The following is a 21,417-nucleotide window of genomic DNA, read 5'->3' on the forward strand; positions in this document are numbered from 1 at the left end:
GAGCGTTCCGCGGCAGGGTGGCCAGACCCATCCTTCGCAACACCAGGGACAGGTAGAACCTCAGCACGTAGTGACGCTTGGTGTTTGGGTCTACACACAGCTTGATACTGCCATACACAAAGGTGGCCATCAGGATGAGGGTGATGTTGGGCATGTTTTTTCCCCCTTCATCCAGAGTTTTTTTACATCATGTCCCTGCAAACAGGATCCACTTTTGACCTCCAGATAAAGCGGAAGATGGCTGGCGTGATCGCCACAGCGCAGGAGTGAGGAATGGGCCAGACCTGCGCCACGTACAGCAACACCTGTCCCTGGTGGAAAAATTTATGCAGAAAAACACCTTTGACCACAAGTCCATCAGGCAGTGGTCAGCACGTAACGTCCTAGAGGCCCTGAGGGATAAGGAGAGGGTGGACCCTGTGGGATGGTTCCCCGAGCAGACTGTCAAAGTCATTTGGCAGAATGCCTCATCGCCAGAACTTTCCAACAAGCACCAAGACGTAGCTTGGCTGGTGGTGAGAAAGGCCCTCCCCGTCAGATCCTTCCTACACGCCAGGAGTCTCACCCCCTCTGCACGTTGCCCTCGAGGTGGCTGTGGTGGGGAAGAGACCGTTGTTCACCTCCTCGTGGATTGTGCCTTTGCAAAGAAAGTCTGGAGAGAGATGCAGTGGTTGCTGTCGAGGTTCATCCCGAGCAGTTCTGTGACACAGGACTCTGTGCTCTACGGGCTGTTCCCAGGGACACACACCGAGACAAACATCGACTGCAGCTGGAGGATCATCAACTCGGTGAAAGAGGCGCTTTGGTCTGCCCGAAACTTGTTGGTCTTCCAGCACAAAGAGTTGTCCCCGACCGATTGTTGCGGACTGGCACAATCCAAAGTCCAGGACTAGGTGCTGAGGGACGCACTAAAGCTTGGGGCAGCTGCCGCAAAGGCGCAATGGGGAAGGGTCGCTGTCTAAGACCTTTCTACCACAGCGCACCGAGAGACTGGGAACTGTTTAGAGCCCCTCGGGCTGTACAGATCAAAATGAAAGGCTGTAAATGATTGTAATATTGTTTGTACTGATGCACCTGGTGATACATTTTGTAAAAGTTTAACCTGGATTGTACCCTTGTAATGTTGTTTTTGAAATGGTTTGGAATGTGATTGAAGATATTTTATAAATAAAGTATATTTTTACAAAACAAAAAAAAAAAAAAAATCTGTTCTTATCAGTTTAATATCTGATACGTCCCTTATCTGGGGACCATATATTAAATTGATTTTTGGAGCAGGGAGATGGAATAGGGGCTTGCTCCGTCCACTCCACGCATCGACCCGGTATTGCAGTATCTCTGGGAATGGTGCACCACCCCTTTCCAGGGGATTTTCAATGCTAAAAATAGTTTTCTTACAAACATCTGCTTTCTTTACTTTTCAACATGCACATCTTTCAAAACACAACTTTCTTTCTTTCTCATCGCTTCTCGGCCTTTTGGCTAACATCAAGTGTTGCAGGGGCGACACCATGGTCCTGCCAAGGCAAGGTCGGGATGGAAGGGCTACAACCAATCGCAATCCAAATCCATACCGTGGGTTACCTATCACCGTCCGAGTCACGGTGAACCACAGCGAGGGAGGATCTCCTATGGATCGGGGCTTCTTCACCAGGAGGATCCTGTTGAAGGCGTGCGGCTTCCAAGCTACGGAGATCTTCACCCTGCACGACTCCCGCAAAGGTGGTTATTTTGATGTGACGTTCAAGCGGGTGGCAGACTGCGTCCGGCTCCTGAGGGTGTTCGAGGAGAAGAGAGACCTGCCGGAGATGAAGATCCTGACGGCGGAGCCACACTTTTCTCTGCCGTTGCAACGGGAACGTGTGGTGATGGTGCATGTGTACAACCCCTTCGTCCCTGTCGCCGACGTGGTCACCTTCCTCACCAGGTACTTCGATAAGGTGGGGAGCGGCACCGAGATTCGAGACGACCTGGGGATCTGGACAGGCAAACGCCTGTTTAAGGTCACGCTAAAGACCGATGGTAAGGGAGCCATTTTCCACCCTCCTTCCAGTTTCGCTGTCGGGGGAAACCGTGGTTACCTGGTCTACGCTGGGCAACCCAAGCATTGTCGCTCATGCGGCAAGGCTGGTCATGTGGCGGCCAACTGCAGCGCCTCCCTCTGCAAGATCTGCAAACAGGAAGGGCACCAGACAAAAGACTGCAAACAGGCCAAGTGCTGCAACCTGTGTGGCGAGGCAGGTCACCTCTACAGGACCTGGCCCAAACGCTGCCGTACTTACGCACAGGCAGCCAAAACCGACCAGGGGGAAGCAGAAGAAATGTTTCGTGTCACTCCAACCACCAAGGCCCCCAGGGAGCTCAACGGGACAAAGGAGGACACAGAGAGAGACAAGGTGGAGAAAGAGATTGAGGCAACAGAGAGCCAATCAGCAGCACTACCCCCTGTACCTCCCAGTCCTCAGGACAGCGAATCAATGGAGGAGGAGGCAGCAGTGGAAAAGCAGCAGGGGGAGTGGCGGACGGTGAAGAACAAGAAAAGTAAGAAGGAACGAAGAAGAAGCAAAGGCGTTTCCCAGAGAAGCGGAAAGAGGCGTCTCCCATCCGACACGGATGACAAGGGCAGCAGCTCTTCGGATGATGAAGTGCCAGGGCGGCACCGACAGAAGAGGCGGCAAAGCTCCAGGGCGTTGGAGGACGAGACACCCGAGCTCCAGAAAATTGGAGACAACAAGGAGACCAGCGCACCCCAACTTTGCCTGCAACCTGAGGAGGCCAGTGCACCACAGCCCCTGGAATCTGGGAGCAGTGAGGCAATCATCGCACCCCAGCTCCAGGAAGCCGGGAACAGCAACACCCCAGAGGGGGTGAGTTTTGGAGAAGCTTCTCCAGCAAAGGTCATCTCAAAATCCACTCTCTACGTGAACCTCCAGATGCCACCGGAGCAGAACACGGCCAAGGAGATCTACCTCAGCCCATCCAAAGTGAAGGAATTTGAGCTCACTACGGGTATGAAGGAGCAGACTAAAGGTCTGGGACTCTCAGAGACAGTGGGTTTGGTAGGAGAATAAATGCTTTAAAATGGGTTTAAAGATTGTATCCATAAATGTGCGTAGCATTAAATCTACTACGCGATGTGTTGCGACCTTGGACTACCTAGCCAAGGTCAAAGCTGACCTGTTGTTTCTGCAGGAGTGTGCGATACCGCACCTCAGCTCCTACAGGCAATGGTCACGATGGTGGTCCCACGGGCCATCGTTCTGGTCGGGCGGAAAGGACTCTCGTTCCTCCGGCCTGGGTATTCTGCTGCGGGGAGGCAACTTCACCGTCTCCGAGGTTAAGGAGGTGGTGGGCGGGCGACTCCTGGTAGCAGACGTAATGTACAAGAACGCTCCACTCCGGTTAATTAACGTGTATGGCCCGGCACAAGGGGCTGAGCGGCTGGAGGTTTTTCAGCAGCTCCCACTGCTGCTGGCGACCTCCAGGCCGGTCATTCTGGGCGGTGACTTCAACTGCATCATCGATGCGGCTGGACGATCCGGCAGGGCCGGAAGCAGATTGGACGCTACGTCCAGATCCCTGATGGAAACAGTTAAGGATGCCAAGCTGCACGACGTCTTCAGCAACCCTGCAGACGGAGCGCAGCGTAGATACACCTGGTCGCGGCCAGACGGGTCCATTCGTTCCAGGATAGACTTCCTCTTTGTGTCCCGTGCATTCACAGTCAGATCCACCGAGGTCAAGCCGGTGTTCTTCTCTGACCACTGCCTCCTACTGGCGGACTGCCACTTGGAGAAGGACCTGAGGGTGGGCAGGGGGGCATGGAAGCTAAATGTGCAACTGCTGACCCCAGAGAACATTGAGGAGCTCAAGAGGGATTACAAAGGTTGGAGAACCGTGAAACCCCTCTTTGAGTCCCTGACACACTGGTGGGAAGCGATCAAGGGAAGCATCAAGAGGTTTTTCATCCTCAAAGGCACCCAGAAAGCTAGAAAGGAACAGAGGGAAATGTCCCGACTCCAGGAAAAGATGCAGAATCTGCTCCGGCTGCAGTCGATGGGGGTCGATGTCAAGGAGGAGCTCCAAGAGGTGAAGGGCCAGCAAGCCTCGCACTTTGCCTCGGAGGCCTCCAAGATCATCTTCCGTTCCAGAGTCCGCTCCGTGGAGCAGGATGAGACGTGCTCACGTTTCTTCTTCCAAAAGGTACACAGAGAGCGCTCTGTGATCAGCAGCCTGAAGGAAGAAGACGGCTCAGTAAAGTCATCACGGTCCGACATTCTGAGGATCAGCAAATCCTTTTATGCCGGACTGTATGACGTGAAGCCCACGGACAGCACGGCCTCCCAGTCCTTCCTGTCCTCTATCACGGAGGTCTTAGACCACAGTACGCGGGAGAGCCTAGACAAACCGCTAACTCCTGACGAACTGACTAAGGCCCTCGAGTCCTTCGAGAAGAGTAAAACCCCCGGAAGCGACGGCCTGCCGGCGGAGTTGTATTCGGCTCTGTGGGACTTGATCGGCCCAGACCTGCTAGAAGTGTACGAGAGTATGCTCCTGGCCGGCAGCATGTCAGAATCCATGAGGAAAGGCATCATCACCCTCATCTACAAGCACAAGGGGGAAAGGGAGGAAATTAGAAATTGGCGACCCATTTCACTGTTGAATGTGGACTATAAGATTCTGTCCAAGGTCATCGCCAACCGGGTCAAATCCGCTCTGGAATTGGTGATTCACCCTGACCAGACCTGCTCTGTGCCAGGCAGGAAGATCTCTGACAGCCTGGCGCTGCTCAGGGATGCGATTGCCTATGTACAGGACAGGGGTGTGGATACCTGCCTCATCAGCTTGGATCAGGAGAAGGCCTTTGACAGAATATCGCACACCTACATGGGGGATGTGCTCTCCAAAATGGGCTTTGGGGAGGGAATTCGAAATTGGATCCAACTGCTCTACACTAACATCAGTAGCGCAGTCTCAATCAATGGGTGGGAAACAGATAGCTTTCCGATTAAATCTGGAGTCAGGCAGGGCTGTCCTCTCTCGCCTGTCCTCTTCGTGTGCTGCATAGAACCCTTTGCCGAGTCCATCAGGAAGGATCCGGGCATAAGAGGAGTGACGATCCCAGGCAGTGGAGGCACTCAGGTAAAAGCCTCCCTGTACATGGACGACGTCGCCGTCTTCTGCTCGGATCCGCTGTCGGTGCGCAGACTGATGCACGTCTGCGACCAGTTCGAACTGGCCTCGGGAGCCAAGGTAAATCGTGGGAAGAGCGAGGCCATGTTCTTTGGGAACTGGGCTGACCGATCCTTTGTCCCCTTCACTGTCAGGGCTGACGGCCTGAGGGTGCTGGGGATATGGTTCGGAGGGACCGGGGCATGCGTTAGAAACTGGAAGGAGCGAGTGGCTATGGTGAAAAGGAAACTGGGCATGTGGGAGCGACGCTCCCTCTCCATTGCGGGTAAGAACCTGGTCATCAGGTGTGAGGTACTCTCGCTGTTGCTGTACGTGGCGGAGGTCTGGCCCATTCCACACTCCTGCGCGATGGCGATCACTCGAGCCATCTTCCGCTTTATCTGGAGGTCGAAAATGGATCGTGTCTGCAGGGACGCGATGTACAAGCCTCTAGATAAAGGGGGAAAAAACGTGCCCAACATCGCCCTCATACTGATGGCCACCTTTGTGTGTGGCTGCATCAAGCGGTGCGTAGACCCTCAGTACGCAAACACCAAGTGTCACTACGTGCTGAGGTTCTACCTGTCCCCGGTGTTGCGAAGGATGGGTCTGGCCACGCTGCCGCGGAACGCTCCAAGTAGTTGGACCGTGCCGTACCACCTGTCCCTGGTGGAAAAATTTATGCAGAAAAACACCTTTGACCACAAGTCCATCAGGCAGTGGTCAGCACGTAACGTCCTAGAGGCCCTGAGGGATAAGGAGAGGGTGGACCCTGTGGGATGGTTCCCCGAGCAGACTGTCAAAGTCATTTGGCAGAATGCCTCATCGCCAGAACTTTCCAACAAGCACCAAGACGTAGCTTGGCTGGTGGTGAGAAAGGCCCTCCCCGTCAGATCCTTCCTACACGCCAGGAGTCTCACCCCCTCTGCACGTTGCCCTCGAGGTGGCTGTGGTGGGGAAGAGACCGTTGTTCACCTCCTCGTGGATTGTGCCTTTGCAAAGAAAGTCTGGAGAGAGATGCAGTGGTTGCTGTCGAGGTTCATCCCGAGCAGTTCTGTGACACAGGACTCTGTGCTCTACGGGCTGTTCCCAGGGACACACACCGAGACAAACATCGACTGCAGCTGGAGGATCATCAACTCGGTGAAAGAGGCGCTTTGGTCTGCCCGAAACTTGTTGGTCTTCCAGCACAAAGAGTTGTCCCCGACCGATTGTTGCGGACTGGCACAATCCAAAGTCCAGGACTAGGTGCTGAGGGACGCACTAAAGCTTGGGGCAGCTGCCGCAAAGGCGCAATGGGGAAGGGTCGCTGTCTAAGACCTTTCTACCACAGCGCACCGAGAGACTGGGAACTGTTTAGAGCCCCTCGGGCTGTACAGATCAAAATGAAAGGCTGTAAATGATTGTAATATTGTTTGTACTGATGCACCTGGTGATACATTTTGTAAAAGTTTAACCCGGATTGTACCCTTGTAATGTTGTTTTTGAAATGGTTTTGAATGTGATTGAAGATTTTTTATGAATAAAGTATATTTTTACAAAAAAAAAAAAAAAAATCTGTTCTTATCAGTTTAATATCTGATACGTCCCTTATCTGGGGACCATATATTAAATTGATTTTTGGAGCAGGGAGATGGAATAGGGGCTTGCTCCGTCCACTCCACGCATCGACCCGGTATTGCAGTATCTCTGGGAATGGTGCACCACCCCTTTCCAGGGGATTTTCAATGCTAAAAATAGTTTTCTTACAAACATCTGCTTTCTTTACTTTTCAACATGCACATCTTTCAAAACACAACTTTCTTTCTTTCTCATCGCTTCTCGGCCTTTTGGCTAACATCAAGTGTTGCAGGGGCGACACCATGGTCCTGCCAAGGCAAGGTCGGGATGGAAGGCCGATAACCAATCGCAATCCAAATCTATACCGTGGGTTACCTATCACCGTCCGAGTCACGGTGAAGCACAGCGAAGGAGGATCACCTATGGATCGGGGCTTCTTCACCAGGAGGATCCTGTTGAAGGCGTGCGGCTTCCAAGCTACGGAGATCTTCACCCTGCACGACTCCCGCAAAGGCGGTTATTTTGACGTCACGTTCAAGCGGGTGGCAGACTGCGTCCGGCTCCTGAGGGTGTTCGAGGAGAAGAGAGACCTGCCGGAGATGAAGATCCTGACGGCGGAGCCGCACTTCTCTCTGCCGTTGCAACGGGAACGTGAGGTGATGGTGCATGTGTACAACCCCTTCGTCCCTGTCGCCGACGTGGTCACCTTCCTCACCAGGTACTTCGATAAGGTGGGGAGCGGCACCGAGATTCGAGACGACTTGGGGATCTGGACAGGCAAACGCCTGTTTAAGGTCACGCTAAAGACCGATGGTAAGGGAGCCATTTTCCACCCTCCCTCCAGTTTCGCCATCGGGGGAAACCGTGGCTACCTGGTCTACGCTGGGCAACCCAAGCATTGTCGCTCATGCGGCAAGGCTGGTCATGTGGCGGCCAACTGCAGCGCCTCCCTCTGCAAGATCTGCAAACAGGAAGGGCACCAGACAAAAGACTGCAAACAAGCCAAGTGCTGCAACCTGTGTGGCGAGGCAAGTCACCTCTACAGGACCTGCCCCAAACGCTGCCGTACTTACGCACAGGCAGCCAAAGCCGACCAGGGGGAAGCAGAAGAAATGTTCCGTGTCACTCCAACCACCAAGGCCCCCAGGCAGCTCAACGGGACAAAGGAGGACACAGAGAGAGACAAGGTGGAGAAAGAGATTGAGGCAACAGAGAGCCAATCAACAGCACTACCCCCTGAACCTCCCAGTCCTCAGGACAGCGAATCAATGGAGGAGGAGGCAGCAGTGGAAAAGCAGCAGGGGGAGTGGCAGACGGTGAAGAACAAGAACAAGAAAAGTAAGAGGGAGCGAAGAAGAAGCAAAGGCGTTTCCCAGAGAAGCGGCAAGAGGCGTCTCCCATCCGACACGGATGACAAGGGCAGCAGCTCTTCGGATGATGAAGTGCCAGAGCGGCACCGACAGAAGAGGCGGCAAAGCTCCAGGGCGTTGGAGGACGAGACACCCGAGCTCCAGAAAATTGGAGACAACAAGGAGACCAGCGCACCCCAACTTTGCCCGCAACCTGAGGAGGCCAGTGCACCACAGCCCCTGGAATCTGGGAGCAGTGAGGCAATCATCGCACCCCAGCTCCAGGAAGCCGGGAACAGCAACACCCCAGAGGGGGTGAGTTTTGGAGAAGCTTCTCCAGCAAAGGACATCTCAAAACCCGCTCTCTACGTGAACCTCCAGATGCCACTGGAGCAGAACACGGCCAAGGAGATCTACCTCAGCCCATCCAAAGTGAAGGAATTTGAGCTCACTACGGGTATGAAGGAGCAGACTAAAGGACTGGGACTCTCAGAGACAGTGGGTTTGGTAGGAGAATAAATGCTTTAAAATGGGTTTAAAGATTGTATCCATAAATGTGCGTAGCATTAAATCTACTACGCGATGTGTTGCGACCTTGGACTACCTAGCCAAGGTCAAAGCTGACCTGTTGTTTCTGCAGGAGTGTGCGATACCGCACCTCAGCTCCTACAGGCAATGGTCACGATGGTGGTCCCATGGGCCATCGATCTGGTCGTGTGGAAACGACTCTCGTTCCTCCGGCCTGGGTATTCTGCTGCGGGGAGGCAACTTCACCGTCTCCGAGGTCAAGGAGGTGGTGGGCGGGCGACTCCTCGTAGCAGACGTAATGTACAAGAACGCTCCACTCCGGTTAATTAACGTGTATGGCCCGGCACAAGGGGCTGAGCGGCTGGAGGTTTTTCAGCAGCTCCCACTGCTGCTGGCGACCTCCAGGCCGGTCATTCTGGGCGGGGACTTCAACTGCATCATCGATGCGGCTGGACGTTCCGGCAGGGCCGGAAGCAGATTGGACGCTACGTCCAGATCCCTGATGGAAACAGTTAAGGATGCCAAGCTGCACGACGTCTTCAGCAACCCTGCAGACGGAGCGCAGCGTAGATACACCTGGTCGCGGCCAGACGGGTCCATTCGTTCCAGGATAGACTTCCTGTTTGTGTCCCGTGCATTCACAGTCAGATCCACCGAGGTCAAGCCGGTGTTCTTCTCTGACCACTGCCTCCTACTGGCGGACTGCCACTTGGAGGAAGACCTGAGGGTGGGCAGGGGGGCATGGAAGCTAAATGTGCAACTGCTGACCCCAGAGAACATTGAGGAGCTCAAGAGGGATTACAAAGGTTGGAGAACCGTGAAACCCCTCTTTGAGTCCCTGACACACTGGTGGGAAGTGATCAAGGGAAGCATCAAGAGGTTTTTCATCCGCAAAGGCACCCAGAAAGCTAGAAAGGAACAGAGGGAAATGTCCCGACTCCAGGAAAAGATGCAGAATCTGCTCCGGCTGCAGTCGATGGGGGTCGATGTCAAGGAGGAGCTCCAAGAGGTGAAGGGCCAGCAAGCCTCGCACTTTGCCTCGGAGGCCTCCAAGATCATCTTCCGTTCCAGAGTCCGCTCCGTGGAGCAGGATGAGACGTGCTCACGTTTCTTCTTCCAAAAGGTACACAGAGAGCGCTCTGTGATCAGCAGCCTGAAGGAAGAAGACGGCTCAGTAAAGTCATCACGGTCCGACATTCTGAGGATCAGCAAATCCTTTTATGCCGGACTGTATGACGTGAAGCCCACGGACAGCACGGCCTCCCAGTCCTTCCTGTCCTCTATCACGGAGGTCTTAGACCACAGTACGCGGGAGAGCCTAGACAAACCGCTAACTCCTGACGAACTGACTAAGGCCCTCGAGTCCTTCGAGAAGAGTAAAACCCCCGGAAGCGACGGCCTGCCGGCGGAGTTGTATTCGGCTCTGTGGGACTTGATCGGCCCAGACCTGCTAGAAGTGTACGAGAGTATGCTCCTGGCCGGCAGCATGTCAGAATCCATGAGGAAAGGCATCATCACCCTCATCTACAAGCACAAGGGGGAAAGGGAGGAAATTAGAAATTGGCGACCCATTTCACTGTTGAATGTGGACTATAAGATTCTGTCCAAGGTCATCACCAACCGGGTCAAATCCGCTCTGGAATTGGTGATTCACCCTGACCAGACCTGCTCTGTGCCAGGCAGGAAGATCTCTGACAGCCTGGCGCTGCTCAGGGATACGATTGCCTATGTACAGGACAGGGGTGTGGATACCTGCCTCATCAGCTTGGATCAGGAGAAGGCCTTTGACAGAATATCGCACACCTACATGGGGGATGTGCTCTCCAAAATGGGCTTTGGGGAGGGAATTCGAAATTGGATCCAACTGCTCTACACTAACATCAGTAGCGCAGTCTCAATCAATGGGTGGGAAACAGATAGCTTTCCGATTAAATCTGGAGTCAGGCAGGGCTGTCCTCTCTCGCCTGTCCTTTTCGTGTGCTGCATAGAACCCTTTGCCGAGTCCATCAGGAAGGATCCGGGCATAAGAGGAGTGACGATCCCAGGCAGTGGAGGCACTCAGGTAAAAGCCTCCCTGTACATGGACGACGTCGCCGTCTTCTGCTCGGATCCGCTGTCGGTGCGCAGACTGATGCACGTCTGCGACCAGTTCGAACTGGCCTCGGGAGCCAAGGTAAATCGTGGGAAGAGCGAGGCCATGTTCTTTGGGAACTGGGCTGACCGATCCTTTGTCCCCTTCACTGTCAGGGCTGACGGCCTGAAGGTGCTGGGGATATGGTTCGGAGGGACCGGGGCATGCGTTAGAAACTGGAAGGAGCGAGTGGCTATGGTGAAAAGGAAACTGGGCATGTGGGAGCGACGCTCCCTCTCCATTGCGGGTAAGAACCTGGTCATCAGGTGTGAGGTACTCTCGCTGTTGCTGTACGTGGCGCAGGTCTGGCCCATTCCACACTCCTGCACGATGGCGATCACTCGAGCCATCTTCCGCTTTATCTGGAGGTCGAAAATGGATCGTGTCTGCAGGGACGCGATGTACAAGCCTCTAGATAAAGGGGGAAAAAACGTGCCCAACATCGCCCTCATACTGATGGCCACCTTTGTGTGTGGCTGCATCAAGCGGTGCGTAGACCCTCAGTACGCAAACACCAAGTGTCACTACGTGCTGAGGTTCTACCTGTCCCCGGTGTTGCGAAGGATGGGTCTGGCCACGCTGCCGCGGAACGCTCCAAGTAGTTGGACCGTGCCGTACCACCTGTCCCTGGTGGAAAAATTTATGCAGAAAAACACCTTTGACCACAAGTCCATCAGGCAGTGGTCAGCACGTAACGTCCTAGAGGCCCTGAGGGAAAAGGAGAGGGTGGACCCTGTGGGATGGTTCCCCGAGCAGAGTGTCAAAGTCATTTGGCAGAATGCCTCATCGCCAGAACTTTCCAACAAGCACCAAGACGTAGCTTGGCTGGTGGTGAGAAAGGCCCTCCCCGTCAGATCCTTCCTACACGCCAGGAGTCTCACCCCCTCTGCACGTTGCCCTCGAGGTGGCTGTGGTGGGGAAGAGACCGTTGTTCACCTCCTTGTGGATTGTGCCTTTGCAAAGAAAGTCTGGAGAGAGATGCAGTGGTTGCTGTCGAGGTTCATCCCGAGCAGTTCTGTGACACAGGACTCTGTGCTCTACGGGCTGTTCCCAGGGACACACACCGAGACAAACATCGACTGCAGCTGGAGGATCATCAACTCGGTGAAAGACGCGCTTTGGTCTGCCCGAAACTTGTTGGTCTTCCAGCACAAAGAGTTGTCCCCGACCGATTGTTGCGGACTGGCACAATCCAAAGTCCAGGACTACGTGCTGAGGGACGCACTAAAGCTTGGGGCAGCTGCCGCAAAGGCGCAATGGGGAAGGGTCGCTGTCTAAGACCTTTCTACCACAGCGCACCGAGAGACTGGGAACTGTTTAGAGCCCCTCGGGCTGTACAGATCAAAATGAAAGGCTGTAAATGATTGTAATATTGTTTGTACTGATGCACCTGGTGATACATTTTGTAAAAGTTTAACCTGGATTGTACCCTTGTAATGTTGTTTTTGAAATGGTTTGGAATGTGATTGAAGATTTTTTATGAATAAAGTATATTTTTACAAAAAAAAAAAAAAAAATCTGTTCTTATCAGTTTAATATCTGATACGTCCCTTATCTGGGGACCATATATTAAATTGATTTTTGGAGCAGGGAGATGGAATAGGGGCTTGCTCCGTCCACTCCACGCATCGACCCGGTATTGCAGTATCTCTGGGAATGGTGCACCACCCCTTTCCAGGGGATTTTCAATGCTAAAAATAGTTTTCTTACAAACATCTGCTTTCTTTACTTTTCAACATGCACATCTTTCAAAACACAACTTTCTTTCTTTCTCATCGCTTCTCGGCCTTTTGGCTAACATCAAGTGTTGCAGGGGCGACACCATGGTCCTGCCAAGGCAAGGTCGGGATGGAAGGCCGATAACCAATCGCAATCCAAATCCATACCGTGGGTTACCTATCACCGTCCGAGTCACGGTGAACCACAGCGAAGGAGGATCACCTATGGATCGGGGCTTCTTCACCAGGAGGATCCTGTTGAAGGCGTGCGGCTTCCAAGCTACGGAGATCTTCACCCTGCACGACTCCCGCAAAGGCGGTTATTTTGACGTCACGTTCAAGCGGGTGGCAGACTGCGTCCGGCTCCTGAGGGTGTTCGAGGAGAAGAGAGACCTGCCGGAGATGAAGATACTGACGGCGGAGCCGCACTTTTCTCTGCCGTTGCAACGGGAACGTGAGGTGATGGTGCATGTGTACAACCCCTTCGTCCCTGTCGCCGACGTGGTCACCTTCCTCACCAGGTACTTCGATAAGGTGGGGAGCGGCACCGAGATTCGAGACGACTTGGGGATCTGGACAGGCAAACGCCTGTTTAAGGTCACGCTAAAGACCGATGGTAAGGGAGCCATTTTCCACCCTCCTTCCAGTTTCGCCATCGGGGGAAACCGTGGCTACCTGGTCTACGCTGGGCAACCCAAGCATTGTCGCTCATGCGGCAAGGCTGGTCATGTGGCGGCCAACTGCAGCGCCTCCCTCTGCAAGATCTGCAAACAGGAAGGGCACCAGACAAAAGACTGCAAACAGGCCAAGTGCTGCAACCTGTGTGGCGAGGCAAGTCACCTCTACAGGACCTGCCCCAAACGCTGCCGTACTTACGCACAGGCAGCCAAAGCCGACCAGGGGGAAGCAGAAGAAATGTTCCGTGTCACTCCAACCACCAAGGCCCCCAGGGAGCCCAACGGGACAAAGGAGGACACAGAGAGAGACAAGGTGGAGAAAGAGATTGAGGCAACAGAGAGCCAATCAACAGCACTACCCCCTGAACCTCCCAGTCCTCAGGACAGCGAATCAATGGAGGAGGAGGCAGCAGTGGAAAAGCAGCAGGGGGAGTGGCGGACGGTGAAGAACAAGAAAAGTAAGAGGGAGCGAAGAAGAAGCAAAGGCGTTTCCCAGAGAAGCGGCAAGAGGCGTCTCCCATCCGACACGAATGACAAGGGCAGCAGCTCTTCGGATGATGAAGTGCCAGAGCGGCACCGACAGAAGAGGCGGCAAAGCTCCAGGGCGTTGGAGGACGAGACACCCGAGCTCCAGAAAATTGGAGACAACAAGGAGACCAGCGCACCCCAACTTTGCCTGCAACCTGAGGAGGCCAGTGCACCACAGCCCCTGGAATCTGGGAGCAGTGAGGCAATCATCATCGCACCCCAGCTCCAGGAAGCCGGGAACAGCAACACCCCAGAGGGGGTGAGTTTTGGAGAAGCTTCTCCAGCAAAGGTCATCTCAAAACCCGCTCTCTACGTGAACCTCCAGATGCCACCGGAGCAGAACACGGCCAAGGAGATCTACCTCAGCCCATCCAAAGTGAAGGAATTTGAGCTCACTACGGGTATGAAGGAGCAGACTAAAGGTCTGGGACTCTCAGAGACAGTGGGTTTGGTAGGAGAATAAATGCTTTAAAATGGGTTTAAAGATTGTATCCATAAATGTGCGTAGCATTAAATCTACTACGCGATGTGTTGCGACCTTGGACTACCTAGCCAAGGTCAAAGCTGACCTGTTGTTTCTGCAGGAGTGTGCGATACCGCACCTCAGCTCCTACAGGCAATGGTCACGGTGGTGGTCCCACGGGCCATCGATCTGGTCGGGCGGAAACGACTCTCGTTCCTCCGGCCTGGGTATTCTGCTGCGGGGAGGCAACTTCACCGTCTCCGAGGTCAAGGAGGTGGTGGGCGGGCGACTCCTCGTAGCAGACGTAATGTACAAGAACGCTCCACTCCGGTTAATTAACGTGTATGGCCCGGCACAAGGGGCTGAGCGGCTGGAGGTTTTTCAGCAGCTCCCACTGCTGCTGGCGACCTCCAGGCCGGTCATTCTGGGCGGTGACTTCAACTGCATCATCGATGCGGCTGGACGATCCGGCAGGGCCGGAAGCAGACTGGACGCTACGTCCAGATCCCTGATGGAAACAGTTAAGGATGCCAAGCTGCACGACGTCTTCAGCAACCCTGCAGACGGAGCGCAGCGTAGATACACCTGGTCGCGGCCAGACGGGTCCATTCGTTCCAGGATAGACTTCCTGTTTGTGTCCCGTGCATTCACAGTCAGATCCACCGAGGTCAAGCCGGTGTTCTTCTCTGACCACTGCCTCCTACTGGCGGACTGCCACTTGGAGGAAGACCTGAGGGTGGGCAGGGGGGCATGGAAGCTAAATGTGCAACTGCTGACCCCAGAGAACATTGAGGAGCTCAAGAGGGATTACAAAGGTTGGAGAACCGTGAAACCCCTCTTTGAGTCCCTGACACACTGGTGGGAAGTGATCAAGGGAAGCATCAAGAGGTTCTTCATCCTCAAAGGCACCCAGAAAGCTAGAAAGGAACAGAGGGAAATGTCCCGACTCCAGAAAAAGATGCAGAATCTGCTCCGGCTGCAGTCGATGGGGGTCGATGTCAAGGAGGAGCTCCAAGAGGTGAAGGGCCAGCAAGCCTCGCACTTTGCCTCGGAGGCCTCCAAGATCATCTTCCGTTCCAGAGTCCGCTCCGTGGAGCAGGATGAGACGTGCTCACGTTTCTTCTTCCAAAAGGTACACAGAGAGCGCTCTGTGATCAGCAGCCTGAAGGAAGAAGACGGCTCAGTAAAGTCATCACGGTCCGACATTCTGAGGATCAGCAAATCCTTTTATGCCGGACTGTATGACGTGAAGCCCACGGACAGCACGGCCTCCCAGTCCTTCCTGTCCTCTATCACGGAGATCTTAGACCACAGTACGCGGGAGAGCCTGGACAAACCGCTAACTCCTGACGAACTGACTAAGGCCCTCGAGTCCTTCGAGAAGAGTAAAACCCCCGGAAGCGACGGCCTGCCGGCGGAGTTGTATTCGGCTCTGTGGGACTTGATCGGCCCAGACCTGCTAGAAGTGTACGAGAGTATGCTCCTGGCCGGCAGCATGTCAGAATCCATGAGGAAAGGCATCATCACCCTCATCTACAAGCACAAGGGGGAAAGGGAGGAAATTAGAAATTGGCGACCCATTTCACTGTTGAATGTGGACTATAAGATTCTGTCCAAGGTCATCGCCAACCGGGTCAAATCCGCTCTGGAATTGGTGATTCACCCTGACCAGACCTGCTCTGTGCCAGGCAGGAAGATCTCTGACAGCCTGGCGCTGCTCAGGGATACGATTGCCTATGTACAGGACAGGGGTGTGGATACCTGCCTCATCAGCTTGGATCAGGAGAAGGCCTTTGACAGAATATCGCACACCTACATGGGGGATGTGCTCTCCAAAATGGGCTTTGGGGAGGGAATTCGAAATTGGATCCAACTGCTCTACACTAACATCAGTAGCGCAGTCTCAATCAATGGGTGGGAAACAGATAGCTTTCCGATGAAATCTGGAGTCAGGCAGGGCTGTCCTCTCTCGCCTGTCCTTTTCGTGTGCTGCATAGAACCCTTTGCCGAGTCCATCAGGAAGGATCCGGGCATAAGAGGAGTGACGATCCCAGGCAGTGGAGGCACTCAGGTAAAAGCCTCCCTGTACATGGACGACGTCGCCGTCTTCTGCTCGGATCCGCTGTCGGTGCGCAGACTGATGCACGTCTGCGACCAGTTCGAACTGGCCTCGGGAGCCAAGGTAAATCGTGGGAAGAGCGAGGCCATGTTCTTTGGGAACTGGGCTGACCGATCCTTTGTCCCCTTCACTGTCAGGGCTGACGGCCTGAAGGTGCTGGGGATATGGTTCGGAGGGACCGGGGCATGCGTTAGAAACTGGAAGGAGCGAGTGGCTATGGTGAAAAGGAAACTGGGCATGTGGGAGCGACGCTCCCTCTCCATTGCGGGTAAGAACCTGGTCATCAGGTGTGAGGTACTCTCGCTGTTGCTGTACGTGGCGCAGGTCTGGCCCATTCCACACTCCTGCGCGATGGCGATCACTCGAGCCATCTTCCGCTTTATCTGGAGGTCGAAAATGGATCGTGTCTGCAGGGACGCGATGTACAAGCCTCTAGATAAAGGGGGAAAAAACGTGCCCAACATCGCCCTCATACTGATGGCCACCTTTGTGTGCGGCTGCATCAAGCGGTGCGTAGACCCTCAGTACGCAAACACCAAGTGTCACTACGTGCTGAGGTTCTACCTGTCCCCGGTGTTGCGAAGGATGGGTCTGGCCACGCTGCCGCGGAACGCTCCAAGTAGTTGGACCGTGCCGTACCACCTGTCCCTGGTGGAAAAATTTATGCAGAAAAACACCTTTGACCACAAGTCCATCAGGCAGTGGTCAGCACGTAACGTCCTAGAGGCCCTGAGGGAAAAGGAGAGGGTGGACCCTGTGGGATGGTTCCCCGAGCAGAGTGTCAAAGTCATTTGGCAGAATGCCTCATCGCCAGAACTTTCCAACAAGCACCAAGACGTAGCTTGGCTGGTGGTGAGAAAGGCCCTCCCCGTCAGATCCTTCCTACACGCCAGGAGTCTCACCCCCTCTGCACGTTGCCCTCGAGGTGGCTGTGGTGGGGAAGAGACCGTTGTTCACCTCCTTGTGGATTGTGCCTTTGCAAAGAAAGTCTGGAGAGAGATGCAGTGGTTGCTGTCGAGGTTCATCCCGAGCAGTTCTGTGACACAGGACTCTGTGCTCTACGGGCTGTTCCCAGGGACACACACCGAGACAAACATCGACTGCAACTGGAGGATCATCAACTCGGTGAAAGAGGCGCTTTGGTCTGCCCGAAACTTGTTGGTCTTCCAGCACAAAGAGTTGTCCCCGACCGATTGTTGCGGACTGGCACAATCCAAAGTCCAGGACTACGTGCTGAGGGACGCACTAAAGCTTGGGGCAGCTGCCGCAAAGGCGCAATGGGGAAGGGTCGCTGTCTAAGACCTTTCTACCACAGCGCACCGAGAGACTGGGAACTGTTTAGAGCCCCTCGGGCTGTACAGATCAAAATGAAAGGCTGTAAATGATTGTAATATTGTTTGTACTGATGCACCTGGTGATACATTTTGTAAAAGTTTAACCTGGATTGTACCCTTGTAATGTTGTTTTTGAAATGGTTTTGAATGTGATTGAAGATATTTTATGAATAAAGTATATTTTTACAAAAAAAAAAAAAAAAAAAATCTGTTCTTATCAGTTTAATATCTGATACGTCCCTTATCTGGGGACCATATATTAAATTGATTTTTGGAGCAGGGAGATGGAATAGGGGCTTGCTCCGTCCACTCCACGCATCGACCCGGTATTGCAGTATCTCTGGGAATGGTGCACCACCCCTTTCCAGGGGATTTTCAATGCTAAAAATAGTTTTCTTACAAACATCTGCTTTCTTTACTTTTCAACATGCACATCTTTCAAAACACAACTTTCTTTCTTTCTCATCGCTTCTCGGCCTTTTGGCTAACATCAAGTGTTGCAGGGGCGACACCATGGTCCTGCCATGGCAAGGTCGGGATGGAAGGCCGATAACCAATCGCAATCCAAATCTATACCGTGGGTTACCTATCACCGTCCGAGTCACGGTGAACCACAGCGAAGGAGGATCACCTATGGATCGGGGCTTCTTCACCAGGAGGATCCTGTTGAAGGCGTGCGGCTTCCAAGCTACGGAGATCTTCACCTTGCACGACTCCCGCAAAGGTGGTTATTTGGACGTGACGTTCAAGCGGGTGGCAGACTGCGTCCGGCTCCTGAGGGTGTTCGAGGAGAAGAGAGACCTGCCGGAGATGAAGATCCTGACGGCGGAGCCGCACTTTTCTCTGCCGTTGCAACGGGAACGTGAGGTGATGGTGCATGTGTACAACCCCTTCGTCCCTGTCGCCGACGTGGTCACCTTCCTCACCAGGTACTTCGATAAGGTGGGGAGCGGCACCGAGATTCGAGACGACTTGGGGATCTGGACAGGCAAACGCCTGTTTAAGGTCACGCTAAAGACCGATGGTAAGGGAGCCATTTTCCACCCTCCCTCCAGTTTCGCTATCGGGGGAAACCGGGGCTACCTGGTCTACGCTGGGCAACCCAAGCATTGTCGCTCGTGCGGCAAGGCTGGTCATGTGGCGGCCAACTGCAGCGCCTCCCTCTGCAAGATCTGCAAACAGGAAGGGCACCAGACAAAAGACTGCAAACAGGCCAAGTGCTGCAACCTGTGTGGCGAGGCAAGTCACCTCTACAGGACCTGCCCCAAACGCTGCCGTACTTACGCACAGGCAGCCAAAGCCGACCAGGGGGAAGCAGAAGAAAGGTTCCGTGTCACTCCAACCACCAAGGCCCCCAGGGAGCTCAACGGGACAAAGGAGGACACAGAGAGAGACAAGGTGGAGAAAGAGATTGAGGCAGCAGAGAGCCAATCAACAGCACTACCCCCTGAACCTCCCAGTCCTCAGGCCAGCGAATCAATGGAGGAGGAGGCAGCAGTGGAAAAGCAGCAGGGGGAGTGGCGGACGGTGAAGAAGAAGAAAAGTAAGAGGGAGCGAAGAAGAAGCAAAGGCGTTTCCCAGAGAAGCGGCAAGAGGCGTCTCCCATCCGACACGGATGACAAGGGCAGCAGCTCTTCGGATGATGAAGTGCCAGAGCGGCACCGACAGAAGAGGCGGCAAAGCTCCAGGGCGTTGGAGGACGAGACACCCGAGCTCCAGAAAATTGGAGACAACAAGGAGACCAGCGCACCCCAACTTTGCCTGCAACCTGAGGAGGCCAGTGCACCACAGCCCCTGGAATCTGGGAGCAGTGAGGCAATCATCGCACCCCAGCTCCAGGAAGCCGGGAACAGCAACACCCCAGAGGGGGTGAGTTTTGGAGAAGCTTCTCCAGCAAAGGTCATCTCAAAACCCGCTCTCTACGTGAACCTCCAGATGCCACCGGAGCAGAACACGGCCAAGGAGATCTACCTCAGCCCATCCAAAGTGAAGGAATTTGAGCTCACTACGGGTATGAAGGAGCAGACTAAAGGTCTGGGACTCTCAGAGACAGTGGGTTTGGTAGGAGAATAAATGCTTTAAAATGGGTTTAAAGATTGTATCCATAAATGTGCGTAGCATTAAATCTACTACGCGATGTGTTGCGCCCTTGGACTACCTAGCCAAGGTCAAAGCTGACCTGTTGTTTCTGCAGGAGTGTGCGATACCGCACCTCAGCTCCTACAGGCAATGGTCACGATGGTGGTCCCACGGGCCATCGATCTGGTCGGGCGGAAAGGACTCTCGTTCCTCCGGCCTGGGTATTCTGCTGCGGGGAGGCAACTTCACCGTCTCCGAGGTCAAGGAGGTGGTGGGCGGGCGACTCCTCGTAGCAGACGTAATGTACAAGAACGCTCCACTCCGGTTAATTAACGTGTACGGCCCGGCACAAGGGGCTGAGCGGCTGGAGGTTTTTCAGCAGCTCCCACTGCTGCTGGCGACCTCCAGGCCGGTCATTCTGGGCGGGGACTTCAACTGCATCATCGATGCGGCTGGACGATCCGGCAGGGCCGGAAGCAGATTGGACGCTACGTCCAGATCCCTGATGGAAACAGTTAAGGATGCCAAGCTGCACGACGTCTTCAGCAACCCTGCAGACGGAGCGCAGCGTAGATACACCTGGTCGCGGCCAGACGGGTCCATTCGTTCCAGGATAGACTTCCTCTTTGTGTCCCGTGCATTCACAGTCAGATCCACCGAGGTCAAGCCGGTGTTCTTCTCTGACCACTGCCTCCTACTGGCGGACTGCCACTTGGAGGAAGACCTGAGGGTGGGCAGGGGGGCATGGAAGCTAAATGTGCAACTGCTGACCCCAGAGAACATTGAGGAGCTCAAGAGGGATTACAAAGGTTGGAGAACCGTGAAACCCCTCTTTGAGTCCCTGACACACTGGTGGGAAGTGATCAAGGGAAGCATCAAGAGGTTTTTCATCCGCAAAGGCACCCAGAAAGCTAGAAAGGAACAGAGGGAAATGTCCCGACTCCAGGAAAAGATGAAGAATCTGCTCCGGCTGCAGTCGATGGGGGTCGATGTCAAGGAGGACCTCCAAGAGGTGAAGGGCCAGCAAGCCTCGCACTTTGCCTCGGAGGCCTCCAAGATCATCTTCCGTTCCAGAGTCCGCTCCGTGGAGCAGGATGAGACGTGCTCACGTTTCTTCTTCCAAAAGGTACACAGAGAGCGCTCTGTGATCAGCAGCCTGAAGGAAGAAGACGGCTCAGTAAAGTCATCACGGTCCGACATTCTGAGGATCAGCAAATCCTTTTATGCCGGACTGTATGACGTGAAGCCCACGGACAGCACGGCCTCCCAGTCCTTCCTGTCCTCTATCACGGAGGTCTTAGACCACAGTACGCGGGAGAGCCTAGACAAACCGCTAACTCCTGACGAACTGCCTAAGGCCCTCGAGTCCTTCGAGAAGAGTAAAACCCCCGGAAGCGACGGCCTGCCGGCGGAGTTGTATTCGGCTCTGTGGGACTTGATCGGCCCAGACCTGCTAGAAGTGTACGAGAGTATGCTCCTGGCCGGCAGCATGTCAGAATCCATGAGGAAAGGCATCATCACCCTCATCTACAAGCACAAGGGGGAAAGGGAGGAAATTAGAAATTGGCGACCCATTTCACTGTTGAATGTGGACTATAAGATTCTGTCCAAGGTCATCGCCAACCGGGTCAAATCCGCTCTGGAATTGGTGATTCACCCTGACCAGACCTGCTCTGTGCCAGGCAGGAAGATCTCTGACAGCCTGGCGCTGCTCAGGGATACGATTGCCTATGTACAGGACAGGGGTGTGGATACCTGC

The 21,417-nt window shown here is 54.2% G+C and overlaps 1 protein-coding gene, 2 non-coding genes and 2 pseudogenes across 3 annotated transcripts in view; all 5 read left to right on the forward strand.

Annotated features, from left to right (window-relative positions):
• Window positions 1-21,417, forward strand: part of LOC144668732 (uncharacterized) — a 434,727-nt gene that overhangs the window by 194,363 nt on the left and 218,947 nt on the right. Inside the window, exon 2 of the mRNA XM_078531062.1 lies at window positions 6,196-8,070. Coding sequence (XP_078387188.1) covers window positions 6,900-8,070 — 1,171 coding nt within the window. The 5' untranslated portion in view covers window positions 6,196-6,899. The remainder of the gene's footprint in view (window positions 1-6,195; window positions 8,071-21,417) is intronic.
• LOC144669119 (U2 spliceosomal RNA) lies at window positions 1,175-1,358 on the forward strand. Its single transcript, XR_013573601.1, has one exon. It is a non-coding gene; the product is annotated as a U2 spliceosomal RNA (small nuclear RNA).
• LOC144669089 (U2 spliceosomal RNA) lies at window positions 6,702-6,881 on the forward strand (annotated as a pseudogene).
• On the forward strand, window positions 12,231-12,410 carry LOC144669090 (U2 spliceosomal RNA; annotated as a pseudogene).
• On the forward strand, window positions 17,757-17,939 carry LOC144669113 (U2 spliceosomal RNA). Its single transcript, XR_013573599.1, has one exon. It is a non-coding gene; the product is annotated as a U2 spliceosomal RNA (small nuclear RNA).

The sequence above is a fragment of the Cetorhinus maximus genome, chromosome 28 (assembly GCF_964194155.1).
Source record: "Cetorhinus maximus chromosome 28, sCetMax3.hap1.1, whole genome shotgun sequence".
NCBI classification, from domain to species: domain Eukaryota; kingdom Metazoa; phylum Chordata; class Chondrichthyes; order Lamniformes; family Cetorhinidae; genus Cetorhinus; species Cetorhinus maximus.